Source organism: Antechinus flavipes, chromosome 4 (assembly GCF_016432865.1).
Source record: "Antechinus flavipes isolate AdamAnt ecotype Samford, QLD, Australia chromosome 4, AdamAnt_v2, whole genome shotgun sequence".
Classification (NCBI taxonomy): domain Eukaryota; kingdom Metazoa; phylum Chordata; class Mammalia; order Dasyuromorphia; family Dasyuridae; genus Antechinus; species Antechinus flavipes.
The window spans coordinates 42,419,621-42,445,490 of record NC_067401.1 but is presented as its reverse complement, the minus strand read 5'-3'; the positions used below and the strand labels follow the sequence as shown (position 1 = coordinate 42,445,490).

At 40.6% G+C, this 25,870-nt stretch overlaps 1 protein-coding gene across 2 annotated transcripts in view; it reads right to left on the bottom strand.

The window, feature by feature from the left end:
• FMO5 (flavin containing dimethylaniline monoxygenase 5) overlaps nt 1-25,870 on the bottom strand; it is a 68,819-nt gene that overhangs the window by 12,233 nt on the left and 30,716 nt on the right. For both annotated transcript variants that reach the window (XM_051992870.1, XM_051992869.1), the window contains 6 exons: nt 20,815-20,966; nt 20,342-20,517; nt 7,464-7,652; nt 4,617-4,779; nt 3,409-3,551; nt 545-744 (listed from right to left, as the gene is read on the bottom strand). In XM_051992870.1, coding sequence (XP_051848830.1) covers nt 545-744; nt 3,409-3,551; nt 4,617-4,779; nt 7,464-7,652; nt 20,342-20,476 — 830 coding nt within the window. In that variant the 5' untranslated portion in view covers nt 20,477-20,517; nt 20,815-20,966. The remainder of the gene's footprint in view (nt 1-544; nt 745-3,408; nt 3,552-4,616; nt 4,780-7,463; nt 7,653-20,341; nt 20,518-20,814; nt 20,967-25,870) is intronic.

The following is a 25,870-nucleotide window of genomic DNA, read 5'->3' as shown; positions in this document are numbered from 1 at the left end:
GAGAAAAGTATTTTGCAAACTTTAAAACATTACATAAGAGTGAATAGTTATTACTGAAGAATGTTTATGGGATCTACCTGGAGGGTAGGATGGTATTATTCAGCTCATACTCAAAAAATATCTACTGTACAATACGGGAAGATGTGGCTCCAGAGTAGTTTACTATGGAAAAATCCTAGTTGTTTTCATGAATTGTAGAAATGTGATTCACTTGAGCTACCAAAACACACACACACACAGAACACTAATATGATTTGGGCTGCAAGAAGTGAAATAGAGTGATCAGAAATAAGAAGGTAATAGTCCACTGGACTCTCCACCACCACATCTGAGGCACTGTATTCTACCTCACTAAAGAGGCCATGAACAAGCTGCTTCCTATTTACTTATTCCTTAAGAGTCCACCATTTACTTATTAACTGGACAGCATAGATAGTCTGATCATTCTTCTCTGGACTGCTGGGAATGCCCTTTTCTTTCGTCCACTCAGGTTTTATTTCAAACACCCAGCTCTTACTCCTTGCGTGAAATGCTAGGAGCATACCTGTGCATAGGCTTCAGACCATATATTTCATGGTCAAATCTTGCATTCATCTTTCTTTCCAGAAATGAGTTCTTTGCAGATAGGCTTAAGAACTTTGAAATGAAGGATTTAAATCGGGAATAGAAAATAACATCAAAAGGATATCCGTTATCCCCTACACGATTTAGTATCCATGCACCCCTCCTAGTGCTGAGGAAGACCTGGAAAGAAGAGAACACCAATTTGATCAAGTCTTTGCCCAAAGGCATTCAATGATTCTCAATAGCCCACTGGATAAATTCCAGACACCTCTGTTTGATATTCAAAACACTCTAACAACCCACCTCTGACCTATCCATTAATTCTTATTTTTAGATCCTTACCTTTCCAAACTTTCCAATTCAGCCATAGTAGTCAACTAGTTGTTTTCCCATCACAAACTCTATTCATTTGATTTTATTCATTCTATCTCTTCTGCTTCTTTTCACTTCTCTCTTCCTGTACGTAACCTGGTAAGATCTGACTCAACATGGAGAAGAATCTCCATGGTATCTTCCCAGACCATTGTAGTCCCCAGTGACTTATCCTTCCAAATAACTCCCAAAGCATCTATTTTCTTTATCACTCATCTGGAAATTGATTGTGCATTTTATTATAACATCTCTTTTATTGCTGTTTTGGATGATTATATTTTATACAAATATATTCATATTTTATTTTCCCAACTAAAGGTCTTTGATAGCAAGATTGTGTCTTAGACTTCTTTATGTTCATCACAGAATCTTGCCTTACATAAAGTAGATGTCCAGAAATATTTGATTGATTGTTTGATGAAAAAAATCAAATTTCTACTAGGATTTCAGGAAATTAATTCAGCATGTGCCCATTGTCATTCTGCCTCTGCCACTCCATTCTTACTACTACTACTACAATTCCACTGGTCTCCTTCCCTTTACACTCTCTCCAATCTCATTTCATTACTACTGCCAAAATAATCTTCCTAACAATCAATTCTAAACATTGACTCCCCAGTTATAAAACAGTAGCTCCCTGTTGAAAGAAAATAAAATAAAATCTCCTCAGCCTGGACCTCTATAACATGGCTCCAATCTGCTCTAATTTTACATCCTCCCATTCCTGTACTGTATATTCCAGCCAAACTGGGTGACCCACCATTCTCCAAACTCAATATGCCTTTGCCTCTTTTGTGCACTCATATACACCCCCATTCTTGTGCCCTTCTTCCCTTCCTTCTTTATGTCTGTCTACTGAAATTCATTCCCTTCACAACTCAGCTCAGATGTCATGTTCTCCACGACATTTTTCCCTCCTTGAATCTTTTCTCTCCCTGCTCAGAGTTTTTCTAGATTGCTTTGAGAGCTTTCCTTTGCTCCCATGACAAGTTACCTTCCATCTGTGCTCTTTTTTCCAGTCCTTTTCCCCTTTATCACTAATCTCGCTCTGCTAACATCCAGCCTTGGCAAGTGTCCACTTTGCTCTTACTCACTCTTGTGCTCTCTCTGAGCACAAGGGGTTCCATGTTCTACAGCACTTTGCTTCCTCTATTACTTCTCTCTAAAGTTTCTTTGTCTACGAGCTACTTTCCTGCTGCTCACAAACATACCTATGTCTCTCCATCAAAAAACCTTCTCCCCTTTTGTGGGAGAAACTGCTCACGAAGAAGATGGATCACAGGAGCCTCCACCTGTATTTTTCTCACTCTCTTAACTCTCAGCAGCCTGATCTCATTATTCAACTGAAACTGTTCTTTTCTAAGTTGTCAAGGATCTCTAATTACTAGATCTAATGGCCTTCTCTTAATGCTCATCATTTTTGACTTTCTCTGTGGTCCAATGACACTGGTCTCCTTGTTGTTCTACTATAAGATTTTTCATCTCCTGACTCCATGTATTTTCACTGGTTGCCCTCCAAACATTTCTCCCTACTCACAACTCTACTTCCTGGTTTGCTTCACATCCTCCAGTATAACATCCCATCTTTTACAAGATCCTTTTTCTGGCCCCTTTTTATCTCATGGCTTCTATTTGATGGTTACCTCCAATTTAACCCAGATAGGTTTTGTTTGTACATAATTGTTTGCAAGTCATTTCCTTCATTGGAACATAAACTTCTTGAGAATAATCTCTAGTCTTTTTTGTATGTCTCCCTATCCCACCTTCCTCCTGCCATTAGCATAGTGCCTGACACACAGTAGGCACTTACATGATTGATTTAACTTTTCACTGCCATTTGCAAAAACCTAAATTAGTACACTTTAATTCAACCCAAAATATGCAAATCTAGGTTTTAAAAACAGAAATGAGAAACATAGAAAATTTAGAAATTAGAAAAAATTAAATTAGAAGAGAAATAAAGTTAAATTTATATAGAAATTTTTAAAGAGATTATTTTTTAAATAAAAGGATGAAATCACAGGATAAAGAAAAACAACAAATTTTTCCTGTGTATAATTTGAAAGTATGATTTTATGATGGAAAATTAATAACTAGAATTAATATTTATCTTTTCAAAGACATTATTTACCTACATGCCACATATCTGTGCTATATACCCTGATTTTGAGACCCAAAGAGACAATCTCATAGTTGCTACAATAATATTTTTCTCCTGCTTTTGAAATATTTTGACAATATGTTAAACATTCTTTAGTCACTGATTCCTCCTGGTATTTAAAAATTGGTATTGATTTACATAATTTTTCAGGCTTTCCTCTGCTATAAAATGATTTGAAGGCATCTGGATTCCAGACACTGTCTTCATTCACAGCTGACTAAAACAGGCTGCGTGATGATGTAAGTTTTGCTTTTTTTTAATGTGATGACGGGTTGGAGGGCAAACAAAGCGAATAATTCACCGATTCAAACCTGTTTGGCCGTGTGGCTGATCTCCACAGCAAGATCTCCTCCAGAATTCCCAATGCCAATCACAATAACTCGCTTTCCGGCAAATCCCTTTGAGTCTTTATAGTCCCGGCTATGGAGGTATTGACCTTTGAATTTCTCTATCCCTGCAAACCAAAGGCAGAGTGATTTCATGGGGGAGGGCAATGACAGCCTGATACCAGTTCTCTTACATGGAAGAACATTGCTACAACATCTTCCTTCCCATCTACAGCACACCTTACTCTCTAGAACTTTTGCTTTCTTTCCTTCTGTTTTCCAGTAGCCTCAACCCAGAGCTCTGTAGCTTCCACATCACAAATAAGTTGCTTAAACTATTAATTGTCTTCTGTGGGAAACTTTCTTCTCTTATCTCTTTTGTTTTACCCTTTATACCCCTTTTATCCCTTTTGCCTTTTTTGAATTCTTTTCCCTGAAGACCTTTTTGTCAAAAAAATGATTTTTGAATTACACAGATAAAGCAATGAGAAATATTTCCCAGAGAGGATGATATCCTAGGCGAAGAACTAGAGTCTCATGATTTACTTTGATGAATCTTTTTCTTCCTTGAGATCAAAGTGAGACAATTTCCACAAGGTTTATATTAATAAAGATTTGTTATAGTTGCAAAAAAAGCTGAATTTCAAGTTAGAAGACCTAGATTTAATCTTAGACATCTTCTATGTCTCATGAGTCTCTGTGACTCCTTCCAGTTTTATGATATGATGCTATGATATCTCAAAGCCCCAATATCTCAGTTGGAAAGGCAACTCTATAACATCATCTCACTACTTTTTGTCCCCCAAGAATGGTAAGATAATAGTTAGATAATATAAGTTGACTTCCAATCTTCCCTTGTTGTTGACTTGATAGCTAAATCCTTGAGGGGATGGTCATCTCCAAAGTAAAATATAGAAAATCAGGTCATTTGCAGATTTCTTCCTTAATTTTATTTCTGAGTCACTTGCAGATTTCTTGCCTTAATTTTATTTCTGGGTCACTTGCAGATTTCTTCCTTAATTTATTTCTGAGTCACTTGCAGATTTCTTGCCTTATTTCTACTTCATTTCTACTTCACTCGCACAGGACATTCTTTTTGGTGGCATCTGGCCACAATCCTACCATGTTCACATCTGAAAGACTCGAGTAACAAATATGGAAAGTTCAAGACCCTTTCTTCTCAGATGACTTACCAGGGAAGCATTCCAGGGGCAGGTGAGCATTGGTGTGATGGCCAGTGCAAACCATGACTCCATCAAAGACATTCACTTCTTGCTTCCCATTCGATTCAGTAACTATGTCCCACTTGCCTGAAGTGGCAAAATCGGGCCGCTTCTTTACACTACGTACAATAGTCTGGAAAGAAATAGGAGAGATGCTATTATCTGATGGGTCAGACTTCCTGGCTGAGAAGGGATGGATATCCAACTACAGTGTTAAATTCCTTATCATGGAGAGCAAAGGCATCTCCAGTGCATAGGGAACCTTGAGAGGAGAAAATGATTTTTGAATTACACAGATAAGGCAATGAGAAATATTTCCCAGAGAGGATGATATCCTAGGCGAAGAACTAGAGTCTCATGATTTACTTTGATGAATCTTTTTCTTCCTTAAGATCAAAGTGAGACAATTTCCACAAGGGAAGGTGTATAAATTTTCAGAGTACTAATGCACTAGGCCGAATTTCTACAGAGAGCAGACTAATATTGTTCCTTACTCTTTCCTTTCTTACTTGTTCTTTTTTTTCCCTAAAATTAATTATTTTTATTTTAAAATTATTTATTGATGACTTTTTTTTAGTACTGTCATTTCCAGATATACCTGTATTTTTCCAATGAATTTTTCCTTACTGGAGATTATGTCTAATAAGATCCATGTTTCCAAATCAATTATATTTATCTACCAAAATTAGTTTGGCCATTCCCCCAATTAATAGGTTCTCTTGACAATTGCCTTTTTCTTTTTTGCTATCATAAAATTGCTACCATGAAGATTTTGGCACACATGGGATTTTTCTTTCCTTGACCTCCTTGTGAAATATGTTTAACAGTGGAATCTCTAGATACAATAAATTAAATAAACAAGTTCACTGCTTTTTTCTGTATAATTCCAAGTTGTTTTCCAGAATGTTTGGGCCAATTCCAAACTTCATCAACAATGTATCAGGATGCCTGACCTTCTTCAGTCCCTCTAAATGAACAATTTCTATTTTATTATTTGTTTTTTGCCAAATTATTAGTTATGAGGTAAAAACTTAAGAATTATTTCTATTTACCTTATTATTAGGATTTTGGTGCATATTTTCATAAAAGTTGTTGAAAGTTAGCAATTTTTCTTTTGAAAATTTCATTTTATTTGAACATTTATCCACTGAGAATACCTCTTGGTTTTATAAATTTGTATTCATTTCTTTTTATATTTTTGATATTAAAACTTTAATAAAAATAGCTAATCTAGAGATTCTCCAAATTACAGTAAAAATTTAAGTGTAGTAGAAATCATCTATTTTTCTCTTTTAGGATAATCTCTTTTTCTTGTTTGCTTCTTCTCTATCTTGTCATAATTGGGAAAGGTATGTCCTTCTACTTTCTTCTATTTTAAATGACATATTCTTTCATATTAAATTTTGCATCCATTTGGAACTTATTGTGGTGTAAGGTATAGGATGCTGATCTGAACTTAAAAAAAAAATAGTTTTCATGGTAAAATAATGGCTCTTATTAAAGTATAGGTTCATTTCCAAATAATTTAAGTTATTGAATTTATTGAACCCTGGGCTACTGAATTAATTTGTTTTGTATCATTTCTATCTAGTCTATTCTACTGATTTACTTTTCTATTTTTAAACTTGTACTAAGTAATGCTAATGATTATAACTTAATAATATTATTTGAGTTGAGAAGTCCTCATGCGTTCTTATTTTTTTATTGAGATTTTAGATCTTTTACTTTTCTAAATCATTGCCATAGCACTAAATCTATAAATTAATTTAGGTAGTTTCAGCATTTTTATTATATTGGTGTAGTCCCAACCATGAACAAAGAAGATTCCTCCAATCATTTGTTTTTGTGTAAAGCGTATATATAAGTCACATAATTGAGTTACATAAAACTTGAGCATACCTTCATATGTGGAATTTTATTCTTTTTTTTTTTTTTTTTTTTTTTTTTTTTTTTTTTTGCTGAGGCAATTGGGGTTAAGTGACTTGCCCAGGGTCACACAGTTAGGAAGTATTTAGTGTCTGAGGCCAGATTTGAATTCAGGTCCTCCTGACTCGAGGGCTGGTGTTCTATCCACTGCACCATCTAGCTGCCCCTTAGTTTATGCTTTTATAGATATTTTGAATTGGATTTCTATTTTTATTAATTCTTTTTATTATTATAATATAGAAATATTGATGAACTTTGGGAATTTATTTTGTATTCTACTACTTTATGGAAGCTATTTATTGTTTCAATTACTTTATTTTCAGATTCTTTGGAGTTTCTGTTATTATTCACAATTAAATATAATTTTCTCTCCCTCTTGTTGATATGAATGTCTTAAATTTCATTATTTTATTGCTATGGTCAGCATTTCTAAAGCTTTACCAAATAGTAGTGGTAAAAGGTGGACATCCTTACTTTTTTCCTATACTTATTAGGAACACTTCCAGTATTTAATCACCCTATATTTCAGAATTTAGTTTATAGCTGAAATCATGAATTTTTTTACTTCACAGAACTACTGTGAGAATCAAATGAAATAATAAGAGGTGAAAAGTGCTTAAAAATACGTCAGTATTATTTCGGTATTTGTGAAGTAGTCTTAGAACTACATTCCCCCATAACAAATTATTCTCTCATTGCGAGGGAGAAGACCTTTTCCTTCTCTCTCTAATCTTTCTGCAAGTGTCAAGTCCTGAGATATTTATATAGCAAGGATTTTCTGAGAAGACATTCAGAACAATGTCCTTGGCATTCATATCTATCCCACACAAAAACCTGCAAATATTACACAATTTCCAATCACAAGCGGACAGGCCCAACACCTTTTCTTACCTTGAAACGAATATACTTTAAGAGGTCAAATTCTTTTGCATACATCCTGTAGTACTCCATGAGTTGAGAATTATGCATGAAGTTGGGAAAGTAATCTGGGATGGGGTAGTCACTGAAACACATCATTTCCTTGGAGGTGTTGATGATCACTGATTTGTAAATGCTGGCTCTCCCTTCTTCTGGATTCTCCTGCAGTAAAGGTGACACACAAACAAAATGCTCACGAGTTATTTCCTGGAAGAAACTTTACAGTTAGTGGGGATGCCATCCATCCTAGATAGCCAATGACACCGGCGAACAAGGAGTGGTCGAAAAGATCAGATGTTGGAATCCATGACTGTGGATAGGGGTCCCATTTGTTCCTCAGGTTTATCAAACATTACATTTAAATGTGGGCCAAGAGGAGAAGGGCAAGAGGAAAAAAAGAATGATTCTTTCTATCATATAAGGGATTTTATAAAGGCGAGATGATACCTATAAGCCAAGTTGAACTCCTTGAGAAATAGATGCTACATCAGCATCAAAATGACTACTGATGTCTAATTTTTTAGTTGGTAATAGTAAGAAGAATGGGGAAAATTGGATCAATCTGTAATGTTGCCATTACCAGTTGTGAGTTAATGAGGTTTGACAAGATAAGAGTACTGGGCATGAATGGCCATGGGGAAAAGTGAAATAAGGTTTCTCTCTGGTCTTCAGGGTGGTCTTTATATTTTTCCCCTCACAGTAACTACCTTCTATTAATCAATACGCATTTATTAAGTACCTACTATGTGCCATGTACTCTCTTTTGTACTGGGGATACAATGACAAAAATGGAATAACCTCTGCCTTCAAGGAGCTTGCATTCTATCAGGACAGGGGGAGATAGCATATGTATCTACAAGCATAGACACAATATATACAGTAGCTTGGGAAAGAATAATACAGGCTTTCCACAATCTGAAATGACCCAACTTATATTCCCCTTTGTTAACAATATATTTAGTCATACCCTGTGTTTTCCTGATTCATGCCTTTTCTCACTGTTCCTCTATGTATGGAATGTTTTCCTTTCCATTCTGTAACTGTTGAATTCTTTCCCATTTTTTAAAGACCAGTACCAATGTCACCTTCTCTCTGAAGCTTCATAATGAAGATTTGTCAGTAAAAAGTATCCTCCCTGACAAAAATCTCACCTTGTAATTTGTTAGACAATTTCCTATGTACTTACCTAGATATATACATATACATAAGTATATATGATGGCTTTCTATTTTCTGATACCTTATTGGGGCATGGGAGGCACTTCTGGGTTCTTAAAGTCGATGCCAGCTGAACATGAGCTCTGATGGATCTTGCCAGATGAGAAAAGCTTTCTGAATTTGTATCTGCAAATGGATTGTCTGTCTGTCTGTCAACCTAGCTAAGTTCAAAGTGGCTCACTGCCAATTTGTCTATAATATTTTGATCACATGAACTCACAAAGACCATTTCCAGTGAGTGTGACCACATCTCAGGAGAATTCCAGATGTAGATGAGAAAACAGAATTCATCTAGTTTCATTCAGATCTGCATGGAGCCTAGAGACCTGAGCAGCCATACTGACTGGCAGAGGCAGAGAGGGGCAAGAGTTTGAGACACAGACAACTCCTAGAAGCTGGAGCCATGGAGCCATGGAAAGGGTTCCAGCTACAATGCAAATCTAGAGGCTTGAGTTGCCTGTGGAATGTTCCCAGATGTTATGGAGATAGAATTTCTCATTGCCATTTGGTTTACTCTAAAGTTCTGTGATTTGATGATGTATGGTTTCTGTTCATTAAAATAAATGGGATAGAAGCTTTGAGTAATATTTACAAAACAAATCTTAGTCCAAATTTCCCATAACAGAACTTGGAGGTTCCAAAGCCATGTGGGGCCCAGGTTACATACCTAAATAGGAGTCTCTTCTAAAAATATATATTATTAGGTGCAGTTGGATGACGCAGTTGGTAGAGTACCAGCCTGAAGTCAGGAGTACCTGAGTTCAAGTCTGGCTTCAAACATTATCTAGTTATGTAACCCCGGGCAAGTAACAATCTCAATTGCCTCTTTCCATTGTACCCATAAGGGCAGCATGAAATCCTGAGCTTATACAAAAACATGCATCTATATCCTGTTAAAATACTAAGCACTGTTCCTAAATTGCAGCTACTATCCGCCTAAATTTTGAAAAATTTTTGCCTTTCCCCAGTCAGGGATAAGAATTCCATGCTGGGATTGCCTGCTCATCTGTTTCCTCCCCAGTTCCCCACTTTTCTGTATCTGATACCAACCTTCAAAATATTCTCTCCCCTATAAATCCCCTAAGTTTGTTTGTTTGTATTAGTTTTCAATAGAAACATCTCTGATTCCCCACTAGGAAATCCTGAATATTTGTAGGAGATTGTAGCCAACTACAAGAGGGAGGCATGGGACAGCAATGTGCTCTTAGTGCTTCTCTCCAAGTGAGGAAAGGGAACCTGAAAGGTGTTACTTGTCCATATGTATTTGCTGGGGAAGTAGGGAGGGTAACCAGGGGAAGGAAGCTACCTAAATGTTTACCTGAAGTTGTTTTAGCATCCAGGAAGCTGAACGTCACTGGATCTAGAGTGCAGGACCTGGGTCAGGAAGATCTGAGGTGAATTCTTGTTTCAGACACTTACTAGTGTTCTGAGCCTAAACAAGTCCCCTAGCTCTCTTTGGTTTCCTTTTCTGTAAGGGGATAATAATAGTACCAATCTCACATGATTGTTGTGAAGATCAAATAAGTAAATGCATGTTAACATAAGTTTTTTATAACACTTAAAGAGCTTCCTCTTTCTTCTCTTCTTCCTTCTCCTCCTCTTTTTTCTCTTCCTCCTACTTCTACTTGACTGGTGGGTTATTGTCTTTTGATTCTTGAAGAGGATCAAAATGGCCTCATGATGTTGGACTCCATACTTCCATCCATCCATCCATCCATCTTTCCATCGAGATAGGGATGTCATTTAGATCCTCTTCGAGAACCAAAGGACCTTCATCTCGGGTTGCAAACTATAGTTTAAGAAGCTGGGCTACAGAGGAATTTCAGGCTAGAGAGATGAGTTTAGATAAAGCTGAAAGCTCTAGCTACTGAAAACTATGTCTGTCAAGCAGATAAATCTGGTATGTTTCAGAAAAATCTGGAAGATCATTAGTAAATGTTCTTTTATTATTTCCAAATTAGCTGCTTTCCTAGACTTAATGATTTCTAGAAACTCATCATTCTGAAACTCCATGTCCTTAGCATCCCCTTCCCCTGGCGTCCCTCCTTCCCTCTTCTTGAAGAAGGTAGAGTGGATAGTAGAATGCTCCTCCCTGATATTCCACCATAGAAGGAGGGTTCTCTGGGAATTCATCTCGTCATTTCCCATCTTTCTGCTTTCCTAGACTTTCTGATCTCTAGAAACTCATCATTCTGCAGCTCTCAGCTCAGATCATACTTCATCATGCTCCACTTTTCCTTTTTCAGCTTCTTTTTAATGTGTTGTCTCCATTAAACTGAATTCCTTAAGGACAGGAACCATCTCATGTCTTTCTTTGTATTTCCAGCTCTTAACACAGAACCTGGCATACTGTAACTGCTTAAGAAATGCTTATTGGGCACAGTAGACTTTACTTTAAAGTAAATTTCACTTTAAAGTTAAGATGATGGACATTTTCTTTAGCCTGAGAGGCAAGATCTTGAGAAAAGATATGAAGATTTCACTGAGGAAAAGAGCGAGAAAACATTTTGAATCTTCATTTGAGATGTGGAATGGGGGAAAGATAAAGAAATTGAAGGTGTTGGTGAATCCAAGTTGACCCTGTCCTGGTGCAAAAATCTTCTGACTCAAAACCAGTCCTTCCTCTTGAGCCCTTTAGGTATGAAGCAGCTTCCTTTGTCTCACAGAAGAGAGTTCATTGTACAGTGAAGTTTTGCTCATTCTCAAAAAATCAAGGAACTTTTCATTTGGATAGTCAAAGTTTAAAAATGGAACTCTGAGTTAAAGTTTAATTCTGTAAGCATTTTCAGACTGATTTGGTGAAGTTGATGCTATTTTTCAACCAATCAGTCCTGGATGTGCTATCAACCTAAATCCATTTTCCCTTCACTAGAGAAGTTTAAATATTTGTTGTCATCTTCTATAAATATTTGTAAAATAAAGAGTTTGCTGCATCTGGCCCGTAGGTCTTAGTTTGAGGACCCCTGATAGGGATACCATCTCTGCAGAATGACACATTCTCCCTGCCTGCCGTGTATTTGCTGCAGATTGCCTCTATCTCTTTCCTGGACATTAATTGGATTCCTAACTCTTGGAGTTCTATCTTGGAGGAATGGGAGCTATTTCTCTTATCTTACCAATCGAAAGCTAATTTGAGTCATTTGAAAACAGCAGGGCCCTCACTAACTCTATTATCATCCAAGGGCAAAGTGATCCTTTCTCTGTATGGATAAGAAAGCTAGTCAACTCCCCAAAGCTCAGTCCCTGGAGCTTTGCTATTTTAAAACAGAGAACAACCAATTCCTTTTAGCAATGTAGATATTCATGTATCTGAATCATGTATTCTGCATTATTCATGTATCATATTCTGAATATTCATTCAGAAGGCAATGGAAAAGCATATGGTGGGTATGAGAGAGCTATAACAAACAGGGACCCATGAAGAAGAGTTAGAGTAAAAGATGTCATCCAAGAAATATATAATCAAAAAGGAAGATATCCGGTCATGTATTGGCAGCAAGGGACAGCCAATGGTCAGTCATTACAATGGTATCCTTGCAGTGTCAAGAGAAAGGGAGGAAAGCCTCCAGTTCACTAGTTAGAAAATATAGGAACAAGAATTACACAGGATGAGCAGGCATGGATGAGTTAGAAGGATTAGACTTGTTCTGTTTGGTCTTAGAGGACAGAATCACAACCAGGTAAAAATTAGGCTTGGTGTCAGGGAAAAATTTTTTTTTGAAAAATTAGAGCTCTTCAAAAGGACTAGTTTGCCTTAGGAGGCAGTGGGTTAATTTTCCTTAGAGGACTTCCAGTAAATCAGAAGTTCTTAATTTTTCTGGACCCCTTTGCAGAATAATGTTTTTAAATGTATATGATATAGTACATAGAATTACAAGGGAAATCTATTTATTAAAAAAACAGTTATCAAAAAACTTTTTTTAAAAAAAGCAGTTATCAAACTATTAAAAAAAAGTTTATAGATCTCAAGTTAAGAATCCCTAAAGGAGAGACAGAATAACAACTTATTAGTCATGGTAGAGTAGAGATTCCAGTCTTGTATGAGTTGGACTAGAAGGCCATTGTTCTCCTTCTCCAAATTCTGTGGTTTTATGGTTACAGCTCTCACCTTTGGAAGAAACATGCCCAATACTGGGAACACAGAGCTATTTTTAACAATATTATAACAATATTTACTTTGGCAAGTAAGATCCATTTCCTTGTTAGCAGAGGAAATGCTTATCATTTCCACTTGAAGATTCTGGGTCCCTAAAATCCATTTTAAGGAGTATAATAAAAGAATCCTCTTCAGGACTGGGGTAGAAAATTAGCTTCCAAAAGGCTTCTTTCTCTGGATTGATAAGCAAATCCAAGCAAGAAGACAGTCAAACATGAAAACAAGGTCAACAGCCTGAACTCTCAAAGGTTGCCTTTATTATATAAAGTGGAGCCACCAATTTGAGCCAGGCTATAAATTAGGAGGATCTGTCATAGACTTCTTGGGCTTTGAGTCACCCTACATCTGTCCAGTCACATCCTTTCACACTTCCTTTAGGATCACCATCAGACTCAAGAGGACTGATCCAATATGGATGAGACAGCTACTCTCTTGTAAATTGATACAAAATTCCACCTAGGACCCACTAAAAGTCCACTTCATTTCAGATATCCTGTTCACTCCTAAACAGTGTTTAACACTGCACTGCTGGAGGAGAAATTGAGGCTGGGGACTTTGCACAGCCCACTTTCACTTAAATCCAACTCATTTGCATGTCACATTGTAAACTGAGATCTTCTGGGGGGAAATGATGTAAATTGTGTCTCTTTAGCCTTTGAGATGAATCCTGAAACTGTCCCCCTTCTGGGGGGGGGGAGTTCCTGAGTCTCCAACTCCCCTTCCTCCTTTCTCCCCCCCCCCCCCCCCAGGGAGCCCAGTTGGGTGGTCTCACTCAGTTGGAGATCTTGATCAGGGACTGGTCCACCCTCTATTGAGTTGAAAATTAGTCTAGGACCAACTCCCAGTAATTTAAACTCTCAAGATAAATAATCCCTTTTCAGTTGGAAATCTAGGCCTGGGCCACTGTCAACATTGAGTGACTCAAACTCCTGGTTAAGTAATCTCATTTAATTTTGAATTGAATTGAAGCCCCGAGCCTCAGAGGGCTAATAAGAAACAACTCTGAACCCTGAATAGTCCCAGAATTACTAAATAGGATTATGCTTTATCAGGGAAGCTGGTTAGCAAGCTGTCCTGCCAGAAATCTGCCCACTAAGACTTCTGTCTTCCTAGCAAGTTGGCTTCTCAGTGGCAATAAATCCCTTTTTGCATAGGACCTGGGGCTCTGACCAGAGGGGATCTCCCACTCCATTTCTTGCACCTCATCATTTCACTTCCCTGACTGGGAATCCCCAAGAATCTGGACGAGGTAAAGCCTTTTCTTGTTGTCTGTTTTATAGTTAGGACGATCCAAATTCCTGGGAAAATCTGGATTGTTGGAGCTCCATGCTCAGGCAGAATTCTATCTCAGGGATGCCTTAATTGAATTCCTGCTTTCTCCCCTTAATCAGGGAGCATTTTGTCATCTCTCCATCTCTAGAGATGTCTAGAGAAGGACAAGGTGCTAAAGAATCGAGGAAATCTAAGGCTTGTGGCAGAATGGGACAGAACACCTCTAGGGATCTTTCCTTAGGAAGTCTCTTAAAAAACACAAATTCAGCTTAAAATATCTCAAACCTAAAAAGCTTAAATTAAACCAGCACTGCGGAATGCTGCTAAAATTTGCTGGAAGGAAATTTTCCCTCCTTCCTGCTCCTCGAGGAGCCTGCCTCTGCACCCCTATGCATCCCTCTCAGGAGGCCTCCCTTCCAGAACAGGACTTTATGTCCAGCATTATCTCCCTAACTCTGTCCCCCCTCACCTATACCAGATCCCCCTGCTTGTTTGTCCTCCTCAGGACGCTGATTCTAACCTCTGTCCCGGGGAGAAGCAGCAGACTCTCAGGGAGAGACACTCGGAGCAGAGCGGAGCCTCTTTCAATGTCAAACCTCTCCCGGACTGAGGAGAAACCTGGCCATTGCTCTGAGAACCCCACCCAGCTTTTCCAGGGGTCCAAGGCCAAGGCCCTCCTTGATCTGTCCTGAGGAGATGTTAATATTGAACAATCTGCCCCAGATACACGGAGGAAGCTGCAGAAGCCAGCTTGGGGCCCCTAAATTTCTCTCTTAAAAACGGCCTTTGGAGTCTTTAATGGTAGGGATCAGCTGCAGCCGAGGAGACGGGCCGCAGAATTAAAGCGAGATTCGGAGAAAAGTCCCTACTTTTGGCTGCTGACGTTTCCGGGAACCACAGAGTTCGTGTTCTAGGTGACATGGAAGCTGTCCGAGGAGACTCCCCAGTCCTTGTCCTGAGTTCCAGCAGGAGGAGCACTGGAGGGGGGACTGCCTACAGGGGACGAGCTGCCCCCACCAACGCCCTGCCCTCTGGCAGGAGTTTGGGGCTTGGTCAGCACCCCCTCAGCCCCATCACTACAGAATCCTGGCTATCCCAGATGTGGCCCTAGGACCATTGAATTTCCCCTTGCTATGGGGGGACTTCTCTTTCACTCTCTCTCCCACACTCTGGTCTCACCTGCCCCTACCCCCCGGGGGAGGGGGGGATTGCAGGGGAATTTAAGAATGGCCTTGAGATCTCTCCTTGGTGACTTGTCATTTAAAATGCTCCCTTATTGGGCCATGATGTAATCATGAAATCGGGGACCCAATTTTCTCTTCTCAGACCTCCAGATGACCTTTTTGTGCTGCTCCCAAAGCTCCCCCTTATTTCCTCTGAAATCTGGGAGAAGATAGATCTCGGCTCCAGCCTTAGCCAGGATTGGGAGATTCCTTAAGCACAGACTTTTGGAGCTGCTTATTCTTGTCTTGATCTGCAGTCCCCGAAAGGAAGGGCCATGCCCTGAGCGATCCCAGACAGTCACTTACTTCTCGAAGAAGCTGGACTCGGTCTCCCTGGGATGCCCTCCTGCCTCAGAGCGGTGGCTGCCACGGCCCTTTTAAGGGAAAAGGCCCAAAGCTAACCTTGGGACGGCCATTGGAGGTTCTAACCCCCCTCTGGGTTCAGAGCATTTCAGAAGCCCAAGGGCACCAGTAGCTTGTGGGTAGGAGGCTTGCCAGGCATCGGGCTCTCCTACCCACCTGACTCTCCAGGTGTGTCACACTCTTAACCCTGCCACCCTGATCCCTGACAGCAGTCAGCCAGGAGACATCCTTCCTCACTGTGAGGAATCTGGCTACCGGCCTGACATTCCCCTTGACAACCCGGATGGGGAGTGGTTCAGAGCTGGGTCGAGCTTTCTTGAAAATGGGGAAAGAAAGGTGGGTTATTCTGTGGTGACCCTCAATGGCACCCTAAGCCGGTGCCCCGTGGGACTTCTGCCCAGAAGGCTGAACTCACTGCCCTGACCAGAGCTTTGGAGCTGGGGAAGGGAATCAGAGTGAACCTCTACACTGACTCCAAATGTGCCTTTCATATTTTGCCCACTCACGGGGCTATGTGGAAAGAGAGGGGACTTCTGACAGCAAAAAATTCTCCCATTAAACACGCAGGAGAAATTCTACAGCTACTGCAAGCTGTCCATGGACAGGTTTCTGTCATGTTTTGTAAAGGACACCGGAAGGGAGATTCACTTCAGGCCCACGGAAATAGGTTGGCAGATTCAGCTGCTAACGCTGCTGCCTGTTTACCCCTGACCGTGGCACCTTTAATTCCCCAGCTCCCTGATTCTTATACCCCTTCCTGTAGTTCATAGGGAAAAACCTTTGCAGAAGAAAGGGGATACATCCTTCCTCCTTCTGGCTGGTTTCAAACACCCTCAAACCAGTTCTTAATCCCAGAGGCAAGTCAGTGGAAACTGATTTCTGGTCTTCATCAGCCTGCGCACCTGGGGAGAAATGCTCTCCAATCCCTTGTGAAACGCATTCTCACTGGCCGCAAGCTGGGAGGGACAATCAGGCAGGTCGGCTGGGCCTGCCCATCTGTGCCCGGGTGAAGCCTCCCCCTCTCCTGAAGCCGGTTCAGCGAAGGGGCACATACCGGTGGAGATTGGCAAACAGACCTTACACAAACGCCCCCCTGTAGAGGTTTCAAGTTGCTTCTGGTCTCTGTTGACACACTTACTAACTGGGCAGAGCTTGTCCTTCCAGGACTGAGAAGGCTCAGGAGGTGTGGAAGTGCTTACTGAAAGAGATCTTTCCTCGCTTTGGCCTGCCCAGTCCTTACAGAGCCACAATGGCCCGGCCTGCACTTCCCTGGACACCCAAATCCCCTGCCCCCTCCCCTCTGCCTGGCGTCCCCAGGCTTCTGGGAAGGTGGAGAAAAGGAATCACACCCTCAAGCGAGTCCTCCCTAACTGTGCTCAGAGTCTCCGGAGGATTGGGGAAGAACCTCGCCCTGGGGCCTCTCAGAGTCCGCATTGCCCCTCGGGGGAACATTAAGCTGAGCCCCTTTGAACTTCCGGATGGAAGGCCTTTTCCTGCCGCTGACATTCCTGTGCATCCAGAGCAGCACCTGGTCCCTCAGTCTGCCACACAGCTCGGGCGGTCCAGAAGGCCCTTTGTGAATTACGAGCATCTCCCCAAACCTGCAGGTGCGCATGCTCAGACTGGCCCCTGTCAATCCAGACAGGGGATACTTAAGCTACTGGAAGCCTCAAGGTGCTGACCCTCTGGGTGTAACGTGGAAAGGCCCACATAAGGTCATTCTGACCGCTCCAATAGCAGTTACACTGGAAGGGTCTCCCGGCTGGACTCACATTTCTAGGCTTAAAAGTGCTGCCTCTGTCACCTTTCCTTGGGATACCTCAGATATTCCTGTAAAGCCACAGAGGACCTGATGTCATGGCCCCTGCCAGCAGTTAACTCCTTCTCAGCCTTTCAGCTAGGGAGCTCCGAGGGCAGTGGGGGCGGCCAGGATTGCTGGGCCGGCCGTCAGCATCCTCAGGGCAGCCCACAGATGGGACCTGGTGCATGTTTTTTGCAAAGGCCCCATTCCCAAACGTCACCATCTCTGCCCTGGATGAATCCCCACTTTTAATCTGCCCTGAGATCTGTTTCCTCCAGGCTCCAAGCTACAAACTGCTAACTACTCCATCAGCCAGAGATCATGGAGCTCTCCACATCTCCTGGCCTGAGCTGCTGCAATCTCCAGCTCTCGTACCTTCCCACCTGGCTAGGACTCCCAGGGAACTTAGGGACAGCTCTATACCCCCGTCAGCTTGAAGCAATTACAGAAGATGAGACCTTCATCCCTGTTACCCCAAATGAATTTTAGAGACTGCTTGAGGAGGGAATGATGTAAACTGAGATTGTTGGGGGGAAATGATATAAATTGTGTCTCCTTAACCTTTGGGGTGAACTCTGAAACTATCCCCCTTTTCGGGGGAAGTTCCTGAGTCTCAAACTCTCCTCTGAAAGAGGCCCCCCTTCAGGGCACTTGGGTGGTCTCACAGTTGAAGATCTTGGCTAGGGACATGGTCCCTCCCTCTATTGAGTTGAAGATTAGTCTGAGACCACTCCCAGTAGCTCAAACTTCCAAGATAAGTAATCTCTCTTCTATGGAAATCTAGGCCTGGGCCATTGCCAACATTGACTCAAACTCCCAGTTAAGTAATTTCATTCAATTTTGAATGGAATCGAAGCCCCAAGCCTTAGAGAGCTAATGAAAGACAACTCTGAACCCCAGATCTTTGCAGAATTTCTAAACAGGATTGTGCGCGGTAAGGAAGCTGTCTTCTCAGCATTTTCCTGCCAGGACACTAAGAAGTCCTAGCAAGTGGGCTTCTCAGTGCCAACAAATCCCTTTTGGCCACACAGATTTCAGGTTTGCGAATTCTTTCACATAGGACCTGCGGCTCTGACTAGAAGGGATCGCCCACCCCAGTTCTCGCACCTCATCACTTTCTATCCATATAGATTTGGTTCCTTGACCTCATCAACATCATCTCCCTAATGTCACGGTCCTCTTCGAGAACAGAGGGCAAACAATTGGCCAAGTTCTTTTTAATATAAGGGTTTGGGGGTGAGATGCCACTGAGTCAGAGGGCTGAGGCAGAAAAGGGATTACTGCTATTGAGTTTAGCAATCCCTTATCTTCATTGTTGCTGTTCAGTCTGCCTCTGTGATCCCATGGACTTTACCCTTGCAATTTTCTTGGCAAAGATACTGGAGTGATTTGCCTTTTTTTTTCCTCCAGTGTATTCCCATTTTACAGATGAGGAACTGAGGGAAATATACGTTAAGTGACTTGCTCAGGGTCACATGGTTAGTAACTATCTGGAGGCTGGACTTGAACTCAACTCTTTCTGACTCCAGGCCTGGTGCTCTACCCATTACACCACCTAGCTACTTTACTGGTGAACTGGCTACAGCCAGAACCACAATATCATTTTATACCTAGGCATGGGGACCTGGTCAGTGGATAGAAAGTCGAGAGAAGAATGCAAAGGGAGGTAGGATAAGGAAAGTCAGCATATAAAAGTGGAAGGGAACCACCAAGAAGAGGAAGGTCCTAATAAAAGGAGAATGGAAAAGAAAAAGAGAGGTCTCAATGTGGTCTGTTTCTCTTTGGGGCCTAAAATAATAAATAAATAATAAACAATGATAATAAATAATGTAATTAATAAAACAACAACAATAATAAAAATAAATAAATAACTAAATAAACATGTGGTCTGTTTCTCTTTGGGCAGATTATCAGGACCAATAATCACCACTGACTTTTTTTCCTGAGGTGGGAAATTTTGCAGAGGCAATGGATTTGCCATAATTTTATTAAGCTTTCATAACAATATAGCACCTTAGAACTCTTTTCAGTCTGAAGCTCAAGCTTTACAAATGTGCTATTAATTGTTTCACCTGGGAAAACTGAGGTAGGAGCCTTGGAGACACAGGATAGCTTCTCTAGTAGCCTAATCACTACCATTGTCTCCTTTGCGCTGGGTAGGAGAATGGACCCTGATTAGTGTTCCTGTACTTGTCAAAAGGAGTTGAAATGCTTCCAAGGGATCTCCCCTACCAATCCATCTGGGAATTGGTACAATCACTACTGTGTTCTCTATACACTAGGAGGAAATATTAACCTTGTTGTGCTGAGTTCCTGTACCTGTCAAAGGGAGTTGAAATGTTACTGAAGAACTTCTCTGAAGAGATCTTCCCTGACAATCCATCTGAGGATTAGGTGATTTGCTAAAGGGATCTTCCCTGTCAATCCATCTGAGTTAATGGCTGAGATTTAGGTGATTTACTAAAGGGATCTTCTCTGCTAATCCATCTGAGTTAATGGCTGAGATTTAGGTGATTTACTAAAGGGATCTTCTCTGCTAATCCATCTGAGTTAATGGCTGAGATTTAGGTGATTTACTAAAGGGATCTTCTCTGCTAATCCATCTGAGTTAATGGCTGAGATTTAAGTGATTTACTAAAGGGATCTTCTCTGCTAATCCATCTGAGTTAATGGCGGAGGTTTAGGTGCTTTGCTTTGGACAGGTGATTCTTGAAGGGAACTCTAGCAAGTGGCAATAGTAGCACCCACCACTGCGTTACCATAGTCACAGTGCCAGGATTAAGGGAGCTTTTCAAGAATTAAGGAAACGGACAGGTTACCTGAAACCTCCAGAGCCCTCCAATGTCACTGGTCCTCTCAAAGCACACAGGTTCCAGACCTTCTTCCAGGCAACATTTGATAGAGCTGAGCCCACTCACACCAGCTCCAATCACGGCGATTCTCATCTTGGTCATTTTCTTTGGCGAGATCCTCTGTGGGAAGGAAATTCCACCTGCTGGAAAGAATGGAGAGGAGGGATCCCTGAGCCAGGGAATCTTGGAGTTGTAAGGGGACCCCCTCAGTGGACTGACAACAGTGGAGTGGGAGGAAGTCTATCCAGCACACTCCCTGGTTAGCCGGAGCCCAAATTCCCTCCGTGCCAGCTGTCACAGCTGCCCAGCCAGAGTGCTCTCAGGAAGGCTCGGGGCTGGACTTTATCCCCTCTCAGTTCCCGAGGAGGGCAGCAGATCTGAGAAGTCTTTTCTATGGCAGCTGAGGGAAGCCGGTGGGCCCAGAGAGCCCCTGATCTCACCTTTCCAGTCCTGTCCTCTCCTGAGCTTCTGGCACTCACTGGTGGTGACAAAGCAGGAGAATGCCAGAAAAAGGCTGGGGAGGAGCTGCTCTGCTCCACCTCCCTATTGAAGACTCCCACTTCTTCAGTCCAGGCTGGGGATTGAATGATTGCTGCCAGAGAAGGGAAAAAAAAAAAAAAAAAACAACACAATCCAGCAGTGAACAAGAGTTTGGGGGCTGATTTCAGACTGGACCTAGAATTGCCTGGGGATAAGAAACATTGGGGGGGGGGGGAGGAACCTGCATCTGCAGCTGCTCTGAGAGGCTGAGTCTGGAGAATGTCCTGAGAATTCAGTGACTTCCCTAGGGTCATTCATACATGTATGTATGTTTATGTGTAAAGATGTGTTTTTCACCCGAGTTTCCCCGACTCTGAGGCTGGCTCTCGACTGCCAAGCGGGTGAGGGCTAAGAGGCGGGAGGGCTTCTTAAGCGGAGGGAGCAGCGAAGGAAGGATGAAGGACAAAGGATCAGTGTGGATACGGGTACAAAGGTGCTCAGTGCAGAGTGTGAGGAAAGGTTCAAAAGGGAGGCAGGTGGAAAGTTTTATTGAATTCATTTCATAAGCAGGTACCAGAGGGCGTTGAATTGATCAGATCTGCTTGGAATGGAAAGGAGCCTGGCAAAGGTATGAGGGATGGGTGTGGGACTAGACCAGGAAGCCTAGTGATGATGAAGGTTGATAGGATGGGTACCATTGCCAACAAGGTGAGATTTCTAGATAAATTGTAGATGTTGAATCTTAGATAAATCCTACCCCAATCTAGTGCCTCGAACTTTGTCAATAAGTACCAGAATCCTCTTCCAAATCTTAAGTAAAAGTCTGGGGAATAGAAAATCCATGAGATTATCAGTACAGAGCTGGACCCTCTTATTATATAAAGGAGGCCCAGAGAGGATAAGGGAATTTTATAATGTCACACTAGCAGTTAGCAGAAGAGCTGTAATTTGAACGTAGGACCTTCCTTACCTTCCTTCCTTGGCTTTCCCTTTCTATATCCTTTGCTTTCTCTGTCTCCTGCTCTCTCCTATCTCCTTTGAGCCCTCAATATCCCTGATGTATCTCCTCCTCTTTCTTTTATGCATCTTCCCTCAAGAAAAAAAATTAAAATTGTTTTGCACACATTACTGTGGCAAGTTTGACAGCAGCTCTAAGAGTATTTGCATCTTACACCCCCCCTTTTTTTTTTCTAATTATGGGAAGAAAAGCTTAGTTTCTGTTTAAGGGGATTTCAGGTATTAGTGGGTAAGGAGGGAAGTAGCAAGGGAGTCTTCTTAGGGCCTTTGAAATCATACTATTTAGGCAATAGCTAGTTAGTGAAATCACTTAAGCCTCTCAGCTGTTTCCTCATCTGTAAAATTAATGGGTAGGATTAGATCAGTGTTTCTCAAACTGTAAAAGTGGTGATGGTGCTTGAATACCAAAATCAGCTTTGTTGTTTGAATTGGTAGTGCCTAATGTAGATATCCTCCAATCAACACCTAGATCAGAGATCAATAGAAATTATAGATTTCCATTATATGATCCATGAGATTGAATCAACATATGAATTTATGTAAAATAGGTTTACAGCCATATCTAGAATATTTTATATAATATTCTCCTGTGGTAATCTGGAGCTCCTTTTTGACAAACAATTATGAAATCACAAAATCAGCTTTGTTGTTTGAGTTAGCAGTGCCTAATATGTGTCTTCCAATCAATACCTAGATTAGAGATCAATAGAAATGATAGATTTCCATTATATGATACATAAGATTGAAAAGTTAGCTGCTTCTTGGTCTAGAATCAACATATGAATTTATGGAAAGTAGGTTGACAGTCACTCCTAGAGTACATATAATATACTCTATATTATATAATCATATAATATTCTCCTGTGGAAATCTGGAATTCCTTTCTGACAATTTTGAATCACAGAATTTAAGAACTGGAAGAAATTACATCAATCAGTCATGTAGCCCAGGCAAAAGAGATTCCCCATGATATATTCAACAAAAAGTCATCCAATATTTGCTTAGAGATTTCTAATAAGGAATATTTCAATATCTTTCCCATTCCAGTTATAAATAGCTCCCTTAGCTGTACACACACACACACACACACACACACACACACGTCTAAATTTGCCTTCTTGAGACTGCTGTCCATGACTGCTGGTCTTCTCTTCTTCAAAATAAATATCTATAGTTTTTTCAATTGGTCCTTACATGGTATGGACAACCAGGTCACTCTCATCGTGGCTCAGCAGGCTGATAAATAATTTGGGTCCTTGTGTAATAATGTTAGATTCATAGATTCATCTATGTATGTTTGTATTTTGTATACAGAGCTTTAAAGAATTGCAAAACATTTAAATACATTAAATACAAATGATTCTTACATTAATTTTGTGACATAAATACTATCAATATTTGTAGGCTCAGATCTTTGCCAAGGTCAAAATGATCTGGGGCATCTCAGAGAGGCCCTCCCACACCAGTATTTCCTAATTTTAAGCCTAGTGCTCTGTCTCTTGGGCTACGGGGTCTTTTGTATTGAGAGGCAGTTTGGTATTTTGGATATTCAAAGATGCTAAATCTTGTTTCTGCCTCTCACAATGTCTCTCCACTCAAATAGCTACCATGTGAGTTCAGATCGTCAATGCTTCTCAACTAGACGATTGTAATTGTTTTTAATTGGTCTCTTCTTAGCTTCAAGTTCTCCCCATTTCAGTAACTGCCAAAATGATTTTCCTAAAGAACAGGTTTGAAAATGTCACCTTCAACTCAACAAACTTTCTTCTAAGTTCAAGTTTATAAACTGTATATATATATGTGTGTGTGTGTGTATGTATACATATAACATTTACTATTATATTATTTTATATATATATATGTATTTATATATGTAAACTTTATAAACTTTAAAATGCTTCACCCCCTGGCCCTTTACCACTTTTCTTGTTATTTTTATATGTGACTCCTCTCTCTACCTCTGTAATCCAGCCACATCAATTTACTGTTCCTTACATACAATCCTCCCAAATGCTCTCCCTCCTTACTCCGGGTTTTTTAGAATCTCTAACTTCCTCCGAGTCAGCTCAGAAGACCATTTTTGGGGTAGACCTTTCCTATGTTACTCAGGTGCTAAGCCCTCTCCTCTAAGTTACCTACTTCATATGAATCTTGTATATACCTGTATTGGGACATGATGTCCCCTTTAGACTAGTAAACTCCTTGAGGGAGAACCATTTTTTCCTTTTTCTTTGCAGCCCTAGTGTTTTTGCTGTTCAGTAGTCTCTGACTCCAAGTGACCCATGGACTTTGTCCACAGGATTTTCTTGGCAAAGGTACGGGAGTGGCTTGCTATGCCTTTCTCCAGTGTGTCCCAATTTACAGATGAGGAACTGAGGCAAATAGGAGTTAAGGGACTTGCCCAAATCACACAGCTAGTGTCTTTTTGAGTGATCAACTGAGCACCAGCCTTGGAGCTAGGAAGCTCTGAGATCAAGTCCTTCCAGGGACAAATCATTCAATGTCTCCAGGACTTAAAAATTATAAATGAATCCGTGGAGCAGTTTCCACTCAAGAGTTTCTCACAAATTAAATCAAATTTAAAAAGAAACCATAATTCATCTCTCCCCCAAGACACCCCAAACTTTCTTCAATGACTTGTGACTTCATTGATAGAGGGACTTAATTCACCCATACAGAAAGCAACCTTTCTATAATGTGACTGATGGTCTTTGAGAATCATTGTTGCTCCCCAAATTCAACATGTCTCCCCCTTGTTCTGACTGTTGATAATCTTCTGAAGCTCAGCTGATATGTTTTGAGATGACATAGTCAGTCACAGGGCCCTGCTGGAAACTTTTTCGTCTTGGAAGAACATAATATGCTCGACCAGAATAGCATTTGGAAACCAGAGCCACTTTTATTAGAATCGTATGAATTTAGGTATTCATTCTTTTGGACCAATGTCCATTATGGATAACTATAATAGTTGGGAGAGGAAAGCGACATGTTCTAGTACCAAATGCCCAATATAGAAAAATATTGCTTTCTTCAATTTTTTTAGTGGTTGTAATGTACATTTTGGGTAAATTACCAAATTTTTTAAAAAGTCAGTTCTATATTTTGACAAAATTATAAGAAACATTATAAATAAAACTCTTGATTCTTTTAAAAGTTAGCGTGCTGAACTGAAGAACCTGTCAAAATGTTGGCTTATAGAAGTTCTTCTTAATTGTGTAAGCCAGAAGTTACTATTGTACTTCTAAGATAAGCTATTGTGTTTGCTGTTGCTCCCAACTACCAATATCCTTAGTAATCAGAAATAATAAAATTCTTCTTGCCAAGTAAAACTATTGCTAGATTAGGCACAAATTTAATTTATCTGGAGATTTGAAAAATTCAGTTTATTGTTATTTGGTAAGATGAATAGTATGCATTTTAAATGACTTAAAAAAAAAAAAAGATTTGACTGTAGCTCTTTTTCCAAAGTCTTGCTGGTGAAACAAAGTAAAAAGTAAGACCCCTGCAGGGAGTTTGGAAATGCCTGGACTGGACGATTCTCCAGATCCCTTCCAATTTGAACATTCTGGGATTGACCAGGTTTGATCTCAGGATTCAAGGCTATCTTTCTGAAATCTGACTGGCTTTCTTAGTCTTCACTCTTCCTTCCTTCTCTTCTGCATCTCTCCCTCCTTTTCTCTTACCCTTTTCTTTCCTTTGCTTATTATGTCTTTGGTCTGCCAGTGTCAATCAGTGGCACTGCTGAGTCTCTCCTGAAGCTCTGGGGATTAAGGCTTACACTTAGCCCTGAAGTCTGAAGTCTCTTGCTACAGTTCTGGATTTAGTTTACCAACTAAGTTTTAAGACACTGCCCTGAATGCCCTTTGGCTCTAAATAATCTTGACTCAGCACACCTGATTATCTCCCTGGAGAAATCGCACTCACTCAAAGGTTATGTTATTCAGTTACCTATAAAAAAGATATGTGCTTTGTAAAGAATTACGATTTCCATTAATTCAA